The following is a 17448-nucleotide window of genomic DNA, read 5'->3' as shown; positions in this document are numbered from 1 at the left end:
TTAAAGATGTGAAAAGGGTTGTAGCGAGTAAAAGGACAGTCTTATTTTTGTCCACCGTCGGTGGTGTATGGACGAGAAACGTTTTTCACCAAGAGAGTGGGTAGTACCAGTAATGAAAACGAAATGAACAGTGAATGTGGCCCCCCCCGAGCCCCGCACTGAAACTGATGCATATGTAACTGACTTATGGCATGCGAACGCTTTTCGTTATCACTTCCATCTGCAGCTGCCCCCTCCATTCCACTAACTTCAACAACGACTCATTGCCTTCTTCGCTTCGTCAATCCTTTATAGATATTTCCCCCACGTCGGGGCAAACATCTGTGAAGGAGACATCAACGACTAGATGAAGGTGATGCGAAGGATGGCCACTGCACGGAAGCAGCTGCTGACTATCGATGTGCTCATCCTCCGGAACGTCTAAAACCTGGTGAAGTGCGAGTGTTTTGGGGTCGTACAGCACAAAGTCTTGAGTGCGCCTAATAATACCATCTGCTTTCAGGGCCTGCTTTTGTTCAACCAACACATCTCCACATGTGCCACCCCGCTCGAGTGTGCGCGCCGCAGTGTTAGGTTCGTTAGCACCAACCACTTTATCGAGTGATGAGATTGTTGCACTGCGTGTCCCGGGTGGAGCGGAATCGCCGCCGCTGACATCTTGGCGTCGACCATTGAGACCACCACTTCGTAACCACGTAAACTTCGCTACTTCCTGCTCAGCTCGCTTTGCTGCATTAGTGGCGAAGTATCCAGCACGGTTGCAGGAATAATACTTTTGATACCGAGCATTACTTTGGGCATCTTCATGAAACCAGGTGGTCCACCGCGGGCCGCCCACCACGTCGTATGTGGAAAACAAACGCTCCCTCATAAACTGCACGCACGGCTCTTCGTCCTCAACGTTGTTAAAGTCCCCACATATAACATTACTCATATGTGAGCGATCTGTGTCGTTTCGGTTCAGAGCATCGAGTATCTGCATTGTCTGCCTTGCTTCGTGCAGGCGTATCTCCGATGCCTCAGCGGAATCTCCAGCGGTAAACTGTGCGCATGCTACATTCAGTGTCATGTTGGTGACCCTATCCCGCATGGCAACAATGTGAGCAAAGTGTAAATGCTGCACAAGATCTTTACCCGGCATCAAAATGGGTACGAAGCGTCCCTTGTGGAAAAGGATCACATTTCCAATGTCCTCCCTCTCTTCGATTTTTCCTTTGTGGCGCAGCAGCGTTGGGTCATCGCCTCTACGCAGGGCCCGCACCTTATATCCGCGACTTGATTGATACAACGTGCCGTAACCACGATACCGAATGTATTTAGAAAAGGTTTCGTTAAAAAAAGATCTGTTGACCTCCTGTAAGCAAACAATATCGGGATCATAATAGCAAATCTCATTCACAATGTAGGCCCGCCTAATGTCCTCTTGCAAAAAAGGCGGGACCTCCTCATCCACACTATGGTCGTACGGGTAGAACCCACAAGGGTCCGTTCCGCGTCGCGTGAAACCGGGGACCCACGGCAGGACACCGTGTACAGGCGTCGTTCTCTCCACTGTAGTGCCTCCGTTACTCCAAGCGTCTGCCATGATGTTGAACTGCATGATGCGGAACCAATCTCTCCTCGAAACGGAGGTGGAAAGTCGAGAAAGAGGCGCCTTCACCCACGGACGCGGAATCGACGGTTTGTATGTGGAAGCCGGATCCTCCACGCCTGCGTCTGTCAACTCTGCGAAACGCTGACGTACCACCGCTACGTCCCGCAAAACATGCTCCGCTACGCTAGGTTTAATTAGGCTACGCATGCGACCCTGTAAACCCTTAACTGGGCCTCCCGTTACCATGGGGCCATCTAATCGTGGGGTGCTGATGCGAAGCATTTGCCGATGATACCACCACGACAATTATTGTTACCTTACCACTAAGGCGTCTTTATTATTTCCCTCCCCTCACCCCGTTGGAAAAACCACGGTCAACAAATCACTCACGCGCAAAAAAAGGGGGAGATGACAAAAAAGGGAGAGGTCAAGAGGAAGCCGCGGCACGCCGTTCAAACGGAAAATAGCGAAGTGATCAGTTAGAAAGAATAGAGGGGAATGCGCGAGGGTATACTCAACTATACCTGAGCCGATGCTTATTTTTGTTTCCCTCTGTGAGCGAAACGGAAGAGGCAGGAAGTGATGTACAAAAAAAAACAACACTGCACCAAGCAAAGAAGTTGAGTGAATCTAACAAAGCAACGTAACGCTCACACATCCTCCAGGCAAATGTCGACCCTCACAAGTTTAGTTAAGTTCCTGCAGAAACGGTCATGGGAGACATGCTGTGACTCTAGTAGTAAATAAATATATCTGTATTTTCTTATTTTCTGTTCCTCTCTTGTTTGCCTTTCTTCCCTCCCCCACTGCTTCTGTGCTAAATCCCGTTTTGCTCGAGACGCTGACAAAGTTTCTCTTCTTCGTCAAGTAATCCTCTCAGGCGCATCATTTGACCCTGGAAGTGATGAATTGCCTTCAGCTTCACACTAAGTATATCTAGAACATTATTCACGTAGGTGTCAATGTTAGAATCAGGCATCTCCACCGACATTATGTGAGAGAACTCCTCCTTTATCAGTGCCATATCTTTATCAAGGTAAAGACGATGCGTGTTGACGCACTCACGTTCAAGCTGAACAATCTCATCCACTACCTTATCATACCGGTTGCCAAGGTCGAGGTCAATGCTCTTTCGCCCAGCTTCTTCTTTCCCCTGCTGCTGCTGTTGTTGCTGGCTCTGCCTACCTTCATCATCCTCGCGTGATCGCTTGAATGTACTCTCGCTGATGAACTGCTCGGTGCTTCGCCCGCACAACATTCCACTCGGTCGCATGGTACCTGAACGCCGCTTGGGTAAGCTGGGGGAACTTGTATTGACAGAATTGCCTTTGTTGCTTGTATTTTGATGAGTAGAGACACATCCCAAGTTCAAGGAACCTTGCGGGGAAATGGAGAGTCGTCCATGCGAAGATAAACGGGCAGCTGGTGATGTCTGTTTCTTTTCCATAATGAACTCAGATTGCTCATTTTCCTCTAGAGGCTTTCTTTCACTACGGCTTTTCTTTAACTCCTTCACACGATCAGCGTACCGCAACGTATTGAGAGTGTGTTCACAGCTGTTGCTCGTCGGTGAGACAGCACCAATCATCACGGTGCGGCAGTTCCCGACGAATGAATCGCGCAATACCTCCGTCAACTTTGAGCCTCGAAACGGCACGTGTTTGTGGTTCAAGTCAAGGGACCGAATACATTCTTTGAGCGCTAGAAGGCTCTTGTTGATCTGCGCTCCCTCAATCCGTGTTTGTCTGTCGCAGTCCATCGTGTCCGCCCCACGCTCACTCCCAGCGAGATCAATAAAAGTAAACTTACCGAAGAGCTCCTTGTCCCCCCGGTTGCGCAACTTCACCTCAAGAATTGCGTGCGAGCGGGAGCTGGTATCGTTGGCACCTGTGGTCCCACTACTTCGGATACGAGTCCCCTCTTCAATGAGGCGCATGATGCTCTTCACGTTGCTCTGCGGGTGTTCCGTGAGTCCGCAAATGTTGACGTTTTGCTTCCCGTCTTCCAGACATCGCAGTGGCTGCCGGCCGTTAAGCAAGTCATACAACTTCCCGCTGTATATTTCGTAGAAAGACACGAACATCTGCTTCGTGGGATCAAGACGGGCCAACATTTCCTTTGCTGCAAGAGCATAGATGCCAGGCTCGCCACCGGTACCGAGCATGGTGTGCGTCTTTCCACTACCTGTTTGCCCATAGGCAAAGCACGTTGCGTACCCACCCTCGAAGACCGTGTCAATAAGCGCTGCCGCCGTGCGTTTGTATACGTCAGTATTGCTCGCCGTTTCGGCGAACACCTCATCAAAGAAGAACCGATGTGCATGGGTATACCGCGTGAGGTCAACTTTTTGCCGCGTCTCCGCGAGCACGAGCTCATCACAGTCGTTTGTCGTCATGACGTCCGTGAATCCGCGCTGCTGCTCGCACTGGCTGATGGGCCGCTTGCGCACAGCAACCACGATGCGGCTTTTACGCCGTTTAACCTCCCGGCTGTCATCTGTTCGCATCAGAAGCGTGGTGCCACGTGTTGTGTACTGACGCTCCTTCACTTTCTCGTCTAGAATATCATCTGAGTCGCCAACCGCGCCTGTCGCCGTTGCTGCTTCCATCGGAGGCGGAAGCGAGGTGCTGGGTAATATGGGCGGCACAAGAAGCGACTCTTCCTCCGATTGTAACGAGTCCGAACCGACAGCCGGCTCCCCGCGCAGCTTCTTTATGGCGTGATACAAATTCACCGTATCCTCATCGCTACTAACACCATACGCACCGTACTGCTCGTGCTGCAGGGCTACGAACTCTTCACAAGTAATACCGGAATCCATGAACTTCCCGGCGAGGTGCCCAAGCGAGTGCTGCTCGAGCAAACTCACCAGCTTTAATTCCCACTTCGCCATCCTTTCCAACTACCTATAGATCAAAACAAGTGAAGTAGCTGCGTATAAATATACATATATGTGTGTATGTCCTTGTTATTTTGAGACTGCGACATATATTTCTAAACACCAAACTGCTGCAACAACATCCCATGTAACCAACGGAGGGCCGAGCATCTTCTCCCCTCCTTACCTGTCAGATATCGAAGCAGCCCGCTTTCGACGCTGAACCATTTGTTCACACCCAACAAGCGAAGTGTTTCATAAATGCTAACGCTCAATAGAACCCGCCCACAGAATAAAAGAACTAAAGCATTACAGTAAAAATCCACCACAGGGTCCGTTACGTGTCAGACACATGGATAGAAGGGAAGCGGCGCGAGGCAAAATCTCAGATTGTTATTTAAAAAAGAAACGCCTGAATCCCCTACGGTGTCCCGCAGCCTTAGTTTTCTTTGGTGTGATAGTCATTCCTCACATAGTTCATTAGCTTCGTCAGATTCAAGGACATTTTATCATGCAAGTCCTGCTGTAGTACCAAAGCATCGGTGGAATCGCCAACTCCCACACTTCCAGTCAAATGGTAAACTCTCGTATGATGATAGCACGCAGTTAATACGATTATTGAGTCACACGTTTGCCCCGGGGTAGGCATCGACGCCACACCCCACCTCCACTCATCTCATCATTATTCTTGCAAAGTCTTCTTCTGGTCACTCCACTCCACACAGCTGTAAACTGTGAAAGTGTATTAGGATACACCCAGACGCGTACTCTTTCGACAGATAACAATTTACAGCCATTCACAAACTCCAAACATGCGCAACAGGGTGGTTACTCTTCAGCCCCCTCTTTCCTGGCGCCACCGTCGCTACTTCCACCATATGCCTCCGACGCCGCCTGCTTTTTCTGCAGCATAGCAGCCTTCTTCGCTGCGATCGCCTCGCGCAACTTCCTGAGTGTCTCTTCCCGTTGCTCTGAGACGTTTGCACGCTCCTTCAGAATCTCCTCTCGCCGTCGCTCCAGCTCCCGCTTCTTGCGCAGTTCCATGATTCGGCCCTGCAATTCCGATTCCACACCTCCAGTAACCTCGCGTTGTCGGAGCGGTGTAATAATTGTACGGGCGTGCTCCCACACCACATCCATTTTGAGGCAACCTTCTCTATACTTCAGTTCATCGACCTGATCAGAGTCTAGTGCGGCGACCTGCTCAATGGTCCATATATTTCGCTCGATTAGCTTCTTGCACGTATGAGTTCCACAGCAGTCAAGCCATGCGATGAAGGTGCCAGGCGTTACATCGGGCGCACATTCAAGGTGTACAAGCCACCAGCGCCGGTCCTCATTAGTCACGCGCCCACCTGTAGCGATGCCGCGCGTAAGCAATGGAGAGTTCCGCTGCCCACGGCAAAACACGCCCAGGCGTCGCATTCTTCTACCACCACACACGTGCGAAATTGAGTTATATTGAAACAAAGGAAGTGTTGGAAAAGGGGCAATGAGCAGCGTGAGCGCATGGTGTTAAGTGCGATACAGACGATCAAGGGACACTCGCCACAAACTGTCAGTCCTGTTTCTTTTTGACGGAGCAGGTTTCTCTGCATCTTCCTTCGCTGCAACTCTCCCAGCACCATCATCACAACCAATACCTGTGGGACGATCTACGTGTTAACAGTTGCGGTGATGATCAAGTTGAGAGTCGCAGGATTGGGTGGGGGATAGGAGAACTAGGGGGGAATACTCTTGGACGTACCCAACATATTCGAAACGAATGATACGTAGCACTCGTTGGGAAATATTGTTGAGTGGTTTGCAGAAATTGGCACGCTAAAGACCCATGGAATGCAAGCATTGTGGAAGCAAAAAAGAATAGACGGGTACACGTAAAGATGACCCCGTCTTCCCACCGTTAGATCCATCGATCAGCGTCCACAAGCCGGTATGCGTCACGCATGCTTCACTCATCGACCTCGTCTTCCTCCTCCCAGGGCATTTTCGGAAACTCCAGTCCCGAGGTTACGCGGGCGCCACTTTGGTTACCAATGGTTGCACCCGTTTGCTTGACACCCAAAGTATGACCGATTCTTTCTGCCTCCTTAACCACCGACTCAACTATGGAGGAAGAAGCTATGTCTTCGGGCTTGTCGGCCTCACCCTCCTTGTGCGGTTGCTTGAGGGGGCTGCTTGCCCGCGCTACCAGATGTTCTTCATGAGGCTGAATACTTTTTACCGACACCTGGCAGTCATAATTTTCCCTGCTCAAGTCACGGGTGGGCAACATAACACCATTTTCCCCCAGTAGGCCTCGGTTGACATTTCGCTCCCTGTAGGCTGTGAGCCGGTCCCGTAATCGCTTCAACAAAACACCTATAACTTTGAGCGTCGACTCCGACAGGTCAGTTCGCTTAAAGTAGCCTTCCAATTGTCTTGCATGCCCCTCGCATGCTTCAGCCGCCGCCTCAAGCAACATGTCACCGTCTGGTGCATCATCAGTGAGATATTCAACGAGCATGTCAGCTGCCTCTTGTGCGTCACTTACGTGGAATAGAACGGTTTCCTCGTCAACCAAACGGATGGAAGATATATCGCGCGGTTGAACTGCTGGAGGTGCGTTTAGCACTGTGAGAAGGAGTCGAACCTGCTCGTCATTGGTGCAGTAGCCGAGAACAGCTACCTTCCAAAAATAATTTGCCCAAAAAACTTCATCTTTCAACTTTCCCGGAACGAGGTTGTAGCGCTGTTGTCGAATTTCCGGAACAGCCAGAAGCCCTTCATGCACATCACGGTTGTAATCAAAGATGGCACGGGCATCTGCGATGGAGCGTTGGTTGAGACCGCACTGAACCAGCAGCGCTTGTTCGTCCTTGGAAAACCCTCTGTTTGGCCCGTATCGAAACGTTCCTTCATCCTCAACTATAAGCTTTGTAACAAGGTGCCGCCACTCATCCTCCTTTTCTTCCCATCCCTTTGGCACATCTTCCCAGGGTAACTTGCGATGCCCCTGCGCTGCCTCACACACACCATATTCCTCCCGCGTCTCACCAAGGGCATGGGCCGCCCGCTCAACCAGTTTGCTCACGGAACTCGATATCCTTGACCACACCGAGGTCACTGTTTGATTCACCCTTTCGAAAGTTACGTTAACACCCGTTTGAATCGTCACTTCAATGAGCAATGTAGGACCTTCTCCTTCCGCGAATTCAGGGTCTTGTAGGGCGGAGGCGGGGATGAGCTCCGGAAAGAACACTTGCAGGTTATCGGGGGCAATTTCAACGGTTTCCGTCGCCTCTATGTTATGGGTACCATCATCATGCACACGATTCACAAGACTGGCGGTCACTACACAGCCACCAGGGAACGCGACGTCGGTGCCGGTGGGCGGTGGGATTAGCTCGAGCATCACCCCAATGGGGTCGTCCCTTGCATGTTCCCTTAAAACCACGCCACGAATAAGTATGAGGCGGAACTGGTGCTCCTTCGTTATGTAGTTCGGCATCCAGAAGGGGAGAGATGTCATTTTATTCTTGCGGTTGAGGTGCCCAACGGTATCGACGACCCAGCGATACGTGCTGACATCGGATGAGGGGTTCGCAACAAGTTCTACCTGCGACGCGGCCATCTCAAACGGACTACCGTACGAGTGTGTATTTCTACCCTAATAGCGTATACCGCCGTACGTGCCTGCTCGGGGGGTATATCAGTGGCCACTGATGTAGAAAACAGCTTCCCGTTACTAATTAATCTAGTATTAACACTCTCCTACAAGTTAAGGAAATTCCCGGCTCTGCGAGCGTTAATGTGCACCCGGAGGGAGAACAAGCCAGGGTATTCGTGGAAGGAGAATCAACGGTAAGCAAAGTAACACGGTGCAAAACTGACAATATGTTTCTCCCCTCCAAGCAAAACATCCCTATTTTGTACGGTATGAGTCATCGCTAACGCATTTCCCTACCCACAAACTAACACGTTGCACCAAATGCGAAATCGTTTGTGATTGGCTGACGATTGCGTCGCCACTGCCCTGCCCGGTCCGCATAACCCCATGTTCCCCTTTGCGCGCGCATTGGCTTTGTTATGACATAAGTTGGAATGACAAGAAAAGCACATCCACAACGCAACAACTCACAAATATTTCACCTTCCCACTTTCTGCGCTTAAATTTGGCCACAAATGCACAAAAAAGGAAGGAAGGCATCCTCAAGCATATCATCCTCCCAAAGACCGGTCCGCGATCTCAGCAGCCTCTACAACGACATCCAACACCTTCACACACGACTCGGACATCAACTTGGACGAGAGGTGCGCCCGAAAGGGCTCTAAAAATGCGGTATCGCGCTTGGATTTGTTAATGATCAAGCCAACGGAGAGTTCGGCCCCCCTGGCCCTTGCAGCACCTGCGGCAGCTAGGGCTATGCGCTCATTTGGCGCCGTTGGCCCTACTGCAGCGAGGTAGCGTTCCAACTCATTGATAGGAATGCAGTAGCGAATTGTCATGACCATGCGCACGGACCCATCGGTCACGTGAATGTCCTCCACCGTGCAGTCTACCACCTCTCCATCACCTGACTCATCAAGAACGCTACACGGGAGTGTGAAGGTGCTAAAGAAGGATGTAGGTGGCACAATAACTAACTTCTTGCTCCTGTAGAGCAGCAAACTCACTATATACATCAATGGACGGAAGTGTGACACTTGCGGAAGCTCATTATTTGCTTCCTCCATGGACGATGCGAGAATAGAGTTCCTCCGAGTCTCATACACCACGGTAACACAATGAGGAGGAACACGAACAAAGCAGCGCTTGTAGAGCTTTACCAAACACGCGACTCCCATCGCGGTGACCGCAAAGGAAAGGAGCAGGCCGTTATTTTTCTCTCGCATCGAAACTACAGCAGGTGTCATTGGAATTATATCTAAGGAAGGCGCCGAGCGAAGGCAACTGAAGGGAAGAAGAGTAATACAGGCAAATAACAGTACACACACACACACACACACACACAGGTAAAACAAATTGCGGCATACACACTAAGTATAAGGCCATTTGCGTCCGTCCAATCTTTTCCCCACAAAATAATTGCAAAACGGGGCAAAGTTAATGTAGGAGCGAATCGTTACGGCCACACAACCCCCCCCCCACACACACACACATTATCTTACTACTGAACCACATAAACGTTTCCCCGCACAAAGTATCTCACGATGAATCGTGGATGTAGGCAGACCGAACTTGATGCAAATTCAGCCACTTTCTACCGGCGAGCAGACCCTTGGCAAACGCAGCATCTCACGTGATATCCTCCGTTGCTCATCCGCGTGGTATTGTTAGTGTCTGCCGTACAAACGCAGCGCTACAGGAGGATCCAGTCGTTACAGTACATATGGTTTGACTGGGGGTAAGGGTGCTGAACAAACCAACGGGACGGTGCCACCACGCGCCGCACCGGTCTGCTATTCAAATACGCTGCCCACCAGGACCACGATGAATTTGCCATGATAACATCGTCACAACTCGATAGCATCAACAACTCTAGTACCTCACGGGGCATCTGAGCATCACAAGGAAACTTCACATGCTCTTTGGTGGGAGAAACAAGAGAAACCTCCAACCCCTCGTATTTGCTTCGGAAATATCCAACAACCGAAGCGCCGTACCGTCTTTCTTCCTCCTCGCAGAACACAAGGAGATGTGTACTACGATGACCCGGAGACCGCTGGTGCAGAGCGCAACCCAGAAGCTGCCGCACAGCAGCATCATAATAGTCCACTTCCAGAATTTCAAACACATCACGCAAACGTAGATAATCTCCACGCCGAATGTGCAGTCCAACATAGTGCGCTAGGCTAGGATCCTTGTACCCGTTGTTGTAGTTTTCCCACATGTGCCTCATCGACGTCCGTCGCATCTCTGGAGATATCACTTCGCTCACGACAGGATGATCGGCAAAGAACGTTTCTGACTGAAAAAAACCCACCATGTTATACACACATTGCCTAGATGCATCAAGCGTCACGGCTGCAGCCGGCCGCTGCTCTGGCACAATTACTTCAGGGACGCCTGTTGGAAGATCATGTCCTACGCCGTACGACTCAAGGTTAGCAAACACTGATTGCCAGTACACAGGTCGTGGTTGCTCGTTGCTACTGCTAAAGCTCATCCGCGGCAGTACAGCTGTCAGACCGTTTCGACGGGCCGTGGCTAATAGATTGGCAACAAGAAAAAGCTGGTTTCCAAGTCCACCAACTAAATTAGTTGTTAGGAATGCCTTGTTGCTCATGACTGCCTCCCGCGCTCCTCTTTTCTGCTGCAACCCTCCGAGGGTACAAGTGCTCAGACCGGATGGGGAGGTCGAGAGAGAGAGAGAGAGAGAACCACACACACACAAAGGAAAACCACCGTGATGCCACGTGACGCATTAAAGTGGGAACAGACTCAACACATTGCTACACACGTGAGAAATATGCGGTTACTTCAACCCACCAGTACGGCTGAGTTGATGGAGAGGAGCGCGAACAAGGCCTGCGCAAACGGCAGTTCCTTCAACGATGAGAAGATGTACGGATCCCGATGAAAAAGTATTGATAATACCATGCAGAAAGGGTAGCTTTCTGTTACACACCCCGCGTGTATTCGCTCCCATTTTTCCTCATTTCCCTCTCCTACTGTTACACGTACGCTCGTCTCCGTATTTTTCCCCTTCAGTTCTTCCGATCCAATTCAATACACTGCTTTGCTTCCCTGCCCCAGCTGCGGCTTACAGGTCCCGACAAGTGATTCCCTTATCCCGCAGCATCTTTTTAAGGTCACCGCTCTCCAGCATCTTCGTGACAATATCCAAGCCCCCCACAAATTCAGCTTTTATAAACAATTGCGGTATGGTCGGCCACTCGCTCACCTCCTTCACATAACTGCGTACAACCGGATGGGCGAGTACATCGAAAGACGTGTACTCTAGTCCGAGTGCCTCCAACACATCAATCATACGCTTCGAATAGGCACACATGGGGGCCTCGGGTAGGCCCTTTATAAATGTAACAACATCCTCCGATTTTATTGTGTCGTCGATGTCTTTCTTAACCATTGCTATTTCGTCCTCCGCAAGGTCTGCACTGACAAGACGCGGCTGGAAGTCGGGGTGAGTTTCTTCGATGTCGCGCACGTCACCACCAATGCCGGAGGTGCTTTGCTTTCGTCGGGAAGCCGTTAAGAAGAAGGAGCAGAGTGACAGACATGGCGCTGTCGTGGGAAGCCACCTCCCTGCGCGCGTCACTCCCGTTAAAAGACACGTCGAACCGCTCAGTCGCCGCATTAGGCGTGTGTAACCTTGAGATGAGGCAGAGCGATGGGCAGAAAAAGGGCAGAAACAGTAAGCGAAGGACATGTGACAGTGACGCATCTATACATGTGACGATGGGAAGATAACTTTTTGAACAATCAAGTTAGTCAAGCAAGGATTTACCTAATTTTAAGTAAAACTCATCGCATATAATCGTACTTTCTCTTATTCCACACCGTTGGGGTGCCGGTCCGCGGATCTTGGTGCAGACACAGCTTCACCAACAAACAAAATAATCTATGTTGCTGCCCTTTGGCCATTTTCCATACCAGAGACGGACGCAAGTACATATATATATATATGGATGTATATAAAGCCTTCCTCAGAAGAACGAAAGTTTTTTCTTAGCATGTTCGAGTGAAAGCTAACTAGGTGAAGCGTCAGCGCCTAGTCAGAATCACTGTCACTGTCACTAGCAACCGCGAATTTGTTCAAGTTCTTATTCGCCAAATCTCCAGCACTGGCGGTGGTTTCCGCCTGCGCCAGTGACGCTCCGGAAACGGCGGAACCCGGGGGTTCTTGGCCAGTAAGCGATTCCATAGACTCTCTGGCCCTGGACTGAGAATCACTGGCCTTTCTTCGCTTCGGTAAAGAGTTCCTCGCTCCCGTACTGCTCACGGACGGGTTTGCAACGTCCGATGCCGAAGCACGGCCGACAGACAATTTCGCTTGCCCAGGACTTCCCTGGGCGTTGCTCGCCGACACCTCCTCAGCGGTGCCACGCGTCGACACAGAAAGTCTTTTCTTCACTTGGTTATCCTCAGACAACTTTTCCTCCCTCCTGGAAGCCTGCACGCTTGAGAGTTGGGAAGAGCGCTGTGTATTATTCGACATTTCCACGCAACCGCCCTTCATCCCTACTTCCGGGTTGTGATCTTCAGCACCAGCAGCCGCGCCCGATGGGGAACGGACCCCCGCGCCACATTCCGTTTTCCCTATTGCCCCTTTAGAAGAAACCTCAGCGGATTTGCCTCCTTCGCTTCTTTGTACGCCCTCCCCTCTGCTTTTGCCCTTCCCTGAGACATCTTCTTCGTCAGCATCTCCCTCACCATCTTGGTTTTCCCTAGGCCCCTCTTTCAAGTCCCCTGTAATATTTTCACCAACGCCAGGGGGAGGAGGCGGCAAGCCTCCGTCCCTTCTACGATATGTTTTTGCGTATTGGTACATAGTTGATCGTTCCTTACGCGTCTGGAGTCTATGCGTATTTAAACCAAGAAACCGCTTTTCCTCCGGGGTTAGGAAAACGGCCACCAGTTCGTTCGTCGCATTCGTCAGCCACCGTACGGAATTAGACAGTCCCTTTAGTGCCTCCTGTTGCTCTTCCGATGGAGAGGCAACCGGTGCAACCTCCCCTCGAACGTCTTTCGCTCGTCGGGGATCAAGGCGCATGGCGTCTGTAACAGATTTCACAACCGTTGTGTCCACTTCCTTGCTCAGCACCTTCACTGCCTCAACCATATGCAACAGGGCGTCCGTCACCTCCCGACGGTGCCGAATGCACTCCACACGTTTGATTTTCGAGGCCTCCATGTTAATTGGCTGGACGACGCGTGCGGTATTGTGGGTTCTTCGACTGGTTTGTTCACCGCTGGAGGTTCGGCGAGTCACCCCGGGAACACTTGAAGAGGTATCACCGGGTAGTTGTGTACGCTCCCCCATGGAGTGTGCGTCCAACACACAAGATGCACTGCGCCCCTTGCGACCACTACGGGGGCGTTCTTCACATCTCTTGCCAGGCGCCCCAGTTTCCTGCAGAGGTCCACCACAGCTTGAACACACCCTGACAACAGGCTTGCCGGGAGGAATTCTCCTTTGCTTTGGGAGATGCTTCGCCAAAACTTTGGAAGAACTTAGCAGCTCCCTCCCAGCGACCGCGAGTGGCTGCTCCGCCAACTGCGCTGCCTCCACAGCCTCCATCACATCTGTCTTTGGACCACTCCCCCGCAGTGGCAAAAGCATGCGAGGAGCACAGCAGCCGCTCGTAACGCTCCGCGACCTTGAACACCTTTTCGGTGTCGTTGGAAGAACAAGCGCCAATGCCTGTCGCACACACGGTGGTACATACCGCCACTCACCTCTGCCATCCTCGATCTCGTGTTTAATATCCTCGGGAGAGGCCACATGCATCAGCAAGGCGGTTACCAACCACTGGGTACAGCGAACGCGACCTGCTCCTTCCTTTCACTCGCCTTCTCGCGTCTCTTTATCTATTTTTCTTCCACTTCCTTACCCACGCCTCGACCCTTTATCCCCCTACTTTTTGTCTTGTGTCTTTCTATTGGGCCTCAGTGTCCCTTGACGTTGTCCTTCGCCTTTAAAGCGGGCACCTCCACAACGGCTGCTATGAGGTTATGCACAGTGAAAAAAAAAAGGATCAAAAGATCACAGAACAGTTGTCCTACTTTTATAAATGTGATCATCGCTGAAAGAAAGAGAATACCTGCATCCTGAATTTGAAGCATAAGCAATAATTAGTCAGTGCGGACGAGGCGCCAACTCCATTCTCCCGCCAATCGGGTGGCCCAGGTACAGCATGTGCGCCCTAAAACTCAAACACGAGCGCGGTTGTCTATCCACAAGCATGCATCTATGAGTGTATATATGTATGCATACATATATTTTCGCTTTCCCTTCATACAAAAACAATGAGACAGTCGATGCACGCAGAAGTTTGTTCCCTGTTGGCAGCTTTATCAAGAAACTCTCCCTTTTCCAATCAAAACATCAAGAAACAAAACGGACATCCCAGAAGTGTTGTGTTGGTTACGACAGAAGAAACGTAACTCACTAACCCTAACCCTCAAGTTCAACTGCAGCCCAGAGAGGAGACAAATATCCCATCGGGCACCACGAACGGTAGATACTAACCTCGCCTCTTTAAAGTTGGTTTACCGCTGCAAACGGCTCCTAACGTCAGTGCCATTTCCACCGCTGGAACGCACGTGGCATGACTTCGTCAAAAAAAAAAGGAAAGGGAAGGGAAGGGAAGGCCTACCGTCGAGCAGCATATGCTCTAAAACGCTTCAATCGCGCCTCTGTTTCGTCCGGCCTGAGAGTTGGCCTCCGCGCCGAGGCGCTACGACGCCCATGGTTGCTTGAGTCGTCTTTATTGCTTTGCCGTCCACGACTACTTGAATTGCGCCTGGTGCTAGGCGCAACGGCGTACCGCAAGACGTCTTCCCGTGGTAGTCTCAGTGGGTCTAGCCCCATCGACAACTTCTCTTCATCTGATAGAACACACGCGGCAAAACGTACCGAGCTCGAACGTAACACCTCCATGTTGTTGTTCATTTCCTGTAGCAACGTCTCCAGTCCTTCTAGCCGCTTAAGCGACTCGCCCTCAATAACCACGTCGTTGGGAATCAGGTCACTCCCACTTAGTCCGTTTTGTTGCTGCAGGTCAATCACAAACTCAGGATCCAACTGAAGCGCCGTATACCACAGTGCGCCTAGCTGGTTGCGCATCACTTCCCGAAGCATCTCCACAGTGTTGTGGAATTGCGCGTAACTTCGCACAGCCTCAGCACGCAAGACCGCCGCATCCTCAAAAGTCTGAACACTCCGATGAAGAAACTCTTCTGTCAGCTGCGGTACTACGATTTTGTTCGCGCACGTGCTTTTCGCCCTTGAGGGATTCCTATTTGGAGTCAAACGACGTCGTGATTCACCCGGTAGAGCGCCAACAATGGCCGAGGCCAGAGCCTCGCGCACGCATCGGGGCACCTTGCTCCATTCATTTTCTCCCTTTGGAGCGGACTGTGACACCCTCCTCCGGGAATTACTCCTCTCCATCTTCTAGTCGGAAACTGCTTTAGCGCGCCAACGTGCGTGGGGCGCAAAACAACAACCAAAACAAAAAGAAAACATAGAGAATAGAGATTGCAAAAAAAAAAAGTGCGGAAAGGGGAATATCCCATCTGGGTACGATACTGGGTTCGGCACGCCAGTGCGAGAGCAAATATGCAAATAAAATGAAGATTCAAGTGATACTGACGCGGAAGGAAGGGATTAGGGCGAAACATACTGAAAATTCGAGGGATGAACACCTTTCCTCTTTCCCCGGGTTTGCGCTCGACACACAGTCTTAAAAGAAAACTGTGGAAACGGACAAATCAAGAACAACTGCAAACCGAAACATTAAATGGAAATATGGTGTTTTATGACCGCTGATTGCATCCCAATTCACCCAAATGCCGCGCCGTTGTGTAAACACATCCATACGGATATGCTTCTGCAAACCCCCTCCCTCCCCCCCAAAAAAAACTATCCCCTCTCAATGTGCTCATCCTCACTTAAAACAAGAGGACTCAAAAGTTGTGTTGAAGGGGGAGCAATAACATACATTGAACTACGCATCTGTGACAACCTCCTCGATGTTATCCAGCACAGCGAAGACATGTTGGTTATCGTCCAACACATCACAAACACGCGCATTCGGATCACACATGGTGCCACCCTCCTTTTGTATGTACTTCGGGGAACCATATTTCTGACCAAACGAAGAGTCGTAGTGCACCATGGCAGCGTTGCCCAACCATATTACGTTCTGTGTGCCATCACCGCACTCTAACTTAATGACCTTCTCCCGTACGTGTACGAAAATGCGCATCGCCGCGAAATACAATCAGCGGCTTACTTCAACTCCCCTTGCAACACCTCCCGTGTTCCTATTCACTAAATGGGTCCGCTGTTTGTACGAAGCTGTTAATCGCTTCCCTAAATAAGAAACAAATGTTATAAAATAAAGGCACAAAGATATACGTGTTGGGTGGTTGGTGCACATTGACCTCTGTTCTAACTAATTAGTTTAACCAAAGACGAGTGTAACAACATCGCCCCGAACCCCCTTCCCCGTGATTTCCTGTACGCAAGTGGGCCCTGCCGCACAGTGGCAAACTAGTGAAGTATACTCAACGGTGCGAGCGTCCCACGACGAGTTTCTTCACCCCTCAACTTCTCTCAAGAATATTCGGATGCCCGATCGTTTCCTCCTGTATCCTAATACCCGTTGTGGCTCCGCAACTGCGCGATACGACGCGGGTCCAATGCGTGCTGCAGTGCCCCAGCCGTCTCACCAGGCGTTGGCGTGCGTATCATATTTGACAGTGTCAAAGCGTCCTGTGCTTCGCGCTGCCGCTTCGCGATTTCGATAAGCTCTGGCGGCAACTGATCGCCGTAGAGTTCACGGATATGGCTGTACATCTGTTCCTCACGTTTTGGCTGAACGCGCAGCACGGTCATTTGGAGGAACTGATAGGCAAAACCCATCACAAGCATGGACCACCAGAAGAACTGAATCTTGTTTCGCGTGGTCATGCGTTCATACCTCGCCACCCCGGGAAGCGAAGACATTGCTAATGTTAGGTTAAAAGAGGATACCAACCATAAAAGTGCAATATTCTCAATATCCACACTTCAAGCACAGACGAGTACACCGGAGAATCGCACTTGTGTGCATTTAACACAAGTTATGTAGCGGGGGGGGGGGAAGAAAAATAAATGCAAAGAACGGGCGAAAGACAAGGAGCGGCAGATAAAGCTAAAGCCACGGTTTTAAGCTGTAAAACGCAACATCCAAGTAAGCGGCCAAAACGGAAACCCACAACCCCTCCTTTTACTTCATGGTCCAAGGACGCAAGCCATGACAG

General features: G+C 50.8%; 13 protein-coding genes across 13 annotated transcripts, besides 3 other annotated features; all 13 read right to left on the bottom strand.

The window, feature by feature from the left end:
• Positions 1–280: 280 nt before the first annotated feature.
• Tb09.160.2280 (hypothetical protein, conserved) lies at positions 281–1876 on the bottom strand (the record flags this gene model as incomplete). The annotated part of the gene is made up of 1 exon (XM_798577.1): positions 281–1876. The coding sequence occupies one exon, from the start codon at positions 1874–1876 to the stop codon at positions 281–283; it is 1596 nt and encodes a 531-aa protein (XP_803670.1).
• Positions 1877–2108: 232 nt separating this feature from the next.
• Tb09.160.2270 (hypothetical protein, unlikely) lies at positions 2109–2252 on the bottom strand (the record flags this gene model as incomplete). Its single annotated transcript, XM_798576.1, has 1 exon — positions 2109–2252. The coding sequence occupies one exon, from the start codon at positions 2250–2252 to the stop codon at positions 2109–2111; it is 144 nt and encodes a 47-aa protein (XP_803669.1).
• Positions 2253–2411: 159 nt separating this feature from the next.
• Positions 2412–4487, bottom strand: Tb09.160.2260 (kinesin, putative; the record flags this gene model as incomplete). Its single annotated transcript, XM_798575.1, has 1 exon — positions 2412–4487. One exon carries the CDS (start codon positions 4485–4487, stop codon positions 2412–2414), a length of 2076 nt encoding a protein of 691 aa, XP_803668.1.
• An 813-nt stretch (positions 4488–5300) lies between these two features.
• On the bottom strand, positions 5301–5897 carry Tb09.160.2250 (hypothetical protein, conserved; the record flags this gene model as incomplete). The annotated part of the gene is made up of 1 exon (XM_798574.1): positions 5301–5897. The coding sequence occupies one exon, from the start codon at positions 5895–5897 to the stop codon at positions 5301–5303; it is 597 nt and encodes a 198-aa protein (XP_803667.1).
• A 526-nt stretch (positions 5898–6423) lies between these two features.
• Tb09.160.2240 (hypothetical protein, conserved) lies at positions 6424–8085 on the bottom strand (the record flags this gene model as incomplete). The annotated part of the gene is made up of 1 exon (XM_798573.1): positions 6424–8085. The coding sequence occupies one exon, from the start codon at positions 8083–8085 to the stop codon at positions 6424–6426; it is 1662 nt and encodes a 553-aa protein (XP_803666.1).
• Positions 8086–8672: 587 nt separating this feature from the next.
• On the bottom strand, positions 8673–9368 carry Tb09.160.2230 (hypothetical protein, conserved; the record flags this gene model as incomplete). The annotated part of the gene is made up of 1 exon (XM_798571.1): positions 8673–9368. One exon carries the CDS (start codon positions 9366–9368, stop codon positions 8673–8675), a length of 696 nt encoding a protein of 231 aa, XP_803664.1.
• Positions 9369–9441: 73 nt separating this feature from the next.
• Positions 9442–9466: a microsatellite.
• A 348-nt stretch (positions 9467–9814) lies between these two features.
• Tb09.160.2220 (hypothetical protein, conserved) lies at positions 9815–10741 on the bottom strand (the record flags this gene model as incomplete). The annotated part of the gene is made up of 1 exon (XM_798570.1): positions 9815–10741. One exon carries the CDS (start codon positions 10739–10741, stop codon positions 9815–9817), a length of 927 nt encoding a protein of 308 aa, XP_803663.1.
• Positions 10742–10814: 73 nt separating this feature from the next.
• Positions 10815–10834: a microsatellite.
• Positions 10835–11218: 384 nt separating this feature from the next.
• Tb09.160.2210 (glutaredoxin-like protein) lies at positions 11219–11860 on the bottom strand (the record flags this gene model as incomplete). The annotated part of the gene is made up of 1 exon (XM_798569.1): positions 11219–11860. The coding sequence occupies one exon, from the start codon at positions 11858–11860 to the stop codon at positions 11219–11221; it is 642 nt and encodes a 213-aa protein (XP_803662.1).
• Positions 11861–12187: 327 nt separating this feature from the next.
• Tb09.160.2200 (hypothetical protein, conserved) lies at positions 12188–13927 on the bottom strand (the record flags this gene model as incomplete). Its single annotated transcript, XM_798568.1, has 1 exon — positions 12188–13927. The coding sequence occupies one exon, from the start codon at positions 13925–13927 to the stop codon at positions 12188–12190; it is 1740 nt and encodes a 579-aa protein (XP_803661.1).
• Positions 13928–14085: 158 nt separating this feature from the next.
• Positions 14086–14262, bottom strand: Tb09.160.2190 (hypothetical protein, unlikely; the record flags this gene model as incomplete). Its single annotated transcript, XM_798567.1, has 1 exon — positions 14086–14262. The coding sequence occupies one exon, from the start codon at positions 14260–14262 to the stop codon at positions 14086–14088; it is 177 nt and encodes a 58-aa protein (XP_803660.1).
• A 504-nt stretch (positions 14263–14766) lies between these two features.
• Positions 14767–14790: a microsatellite.
• A 1-nt stretch (position 14791) lies between these two features.
• Tb09.160.2180 (hypothetical protein, conserved) lies at positions 14792–15592 on the bottom strand (the record flags this gene model as incomplete). The annotated part of the gene is made up of 1 exon (XM_798566.1): positions 14792–15592. One exon carries the CDS (start codon positions 15590–15592, stop codon positions 14792–14794), a length of 801 nt encoding a protein of 266 aa, XP_803659.1.
• A 556-nt stretch (positions 15593–16148) lies between these two features.
• Positions 16149–16409, bottom strand: Tb09.160.2170 (hypothetical protein, conserved; the record flags this gene model as incomplete). Its single annotated transcript, XM_798565.1, has 1 exon — positions 16149–16409. One exon carries the CDS (start codon positions 16407–16409, stop codon positions 16149–16151), a length of 261 nt encoding a protein of 86 aa, XP_803658.1.
• Positions 16410–16798: 389 nt separating this feature from the next.
• Positions 16799–17152, bottom strand: Tb09.160.2160 (hypothetical protein, conserved; the record flags this gene model as incomplete). Its single annotated transcript, XM_798564.1, has 1 exon — positions 16799–17152. The coding sequence occupies one exon, from the start codon at positions 17150–17152 to the stop codon at positions 16799–16801; it is 354 nt and encodes a 117-aa protein (XP_803657.1).
• Between the last annotated feature and the right edge of the window lie 296 nt (positions 17153–17448).

Source organism: Trypanosoma brucei, chromosome 9, assembly GCF_000002445.2.
Source record: "Trypanosoma brucei brucei TREU927 chromosome 9, whole genome shotgun sequence".
Classification (NCBI taxonomy): Eukaryota; Euglenozoa; class Kinetoplastea; order Trypanosomatida; family Trypanosomatidae; genus Trypanosoma; species Trypanosoma brucei.
This window is presented reverse-complemented; position numbering and strand designations above follow the sequence as displayed.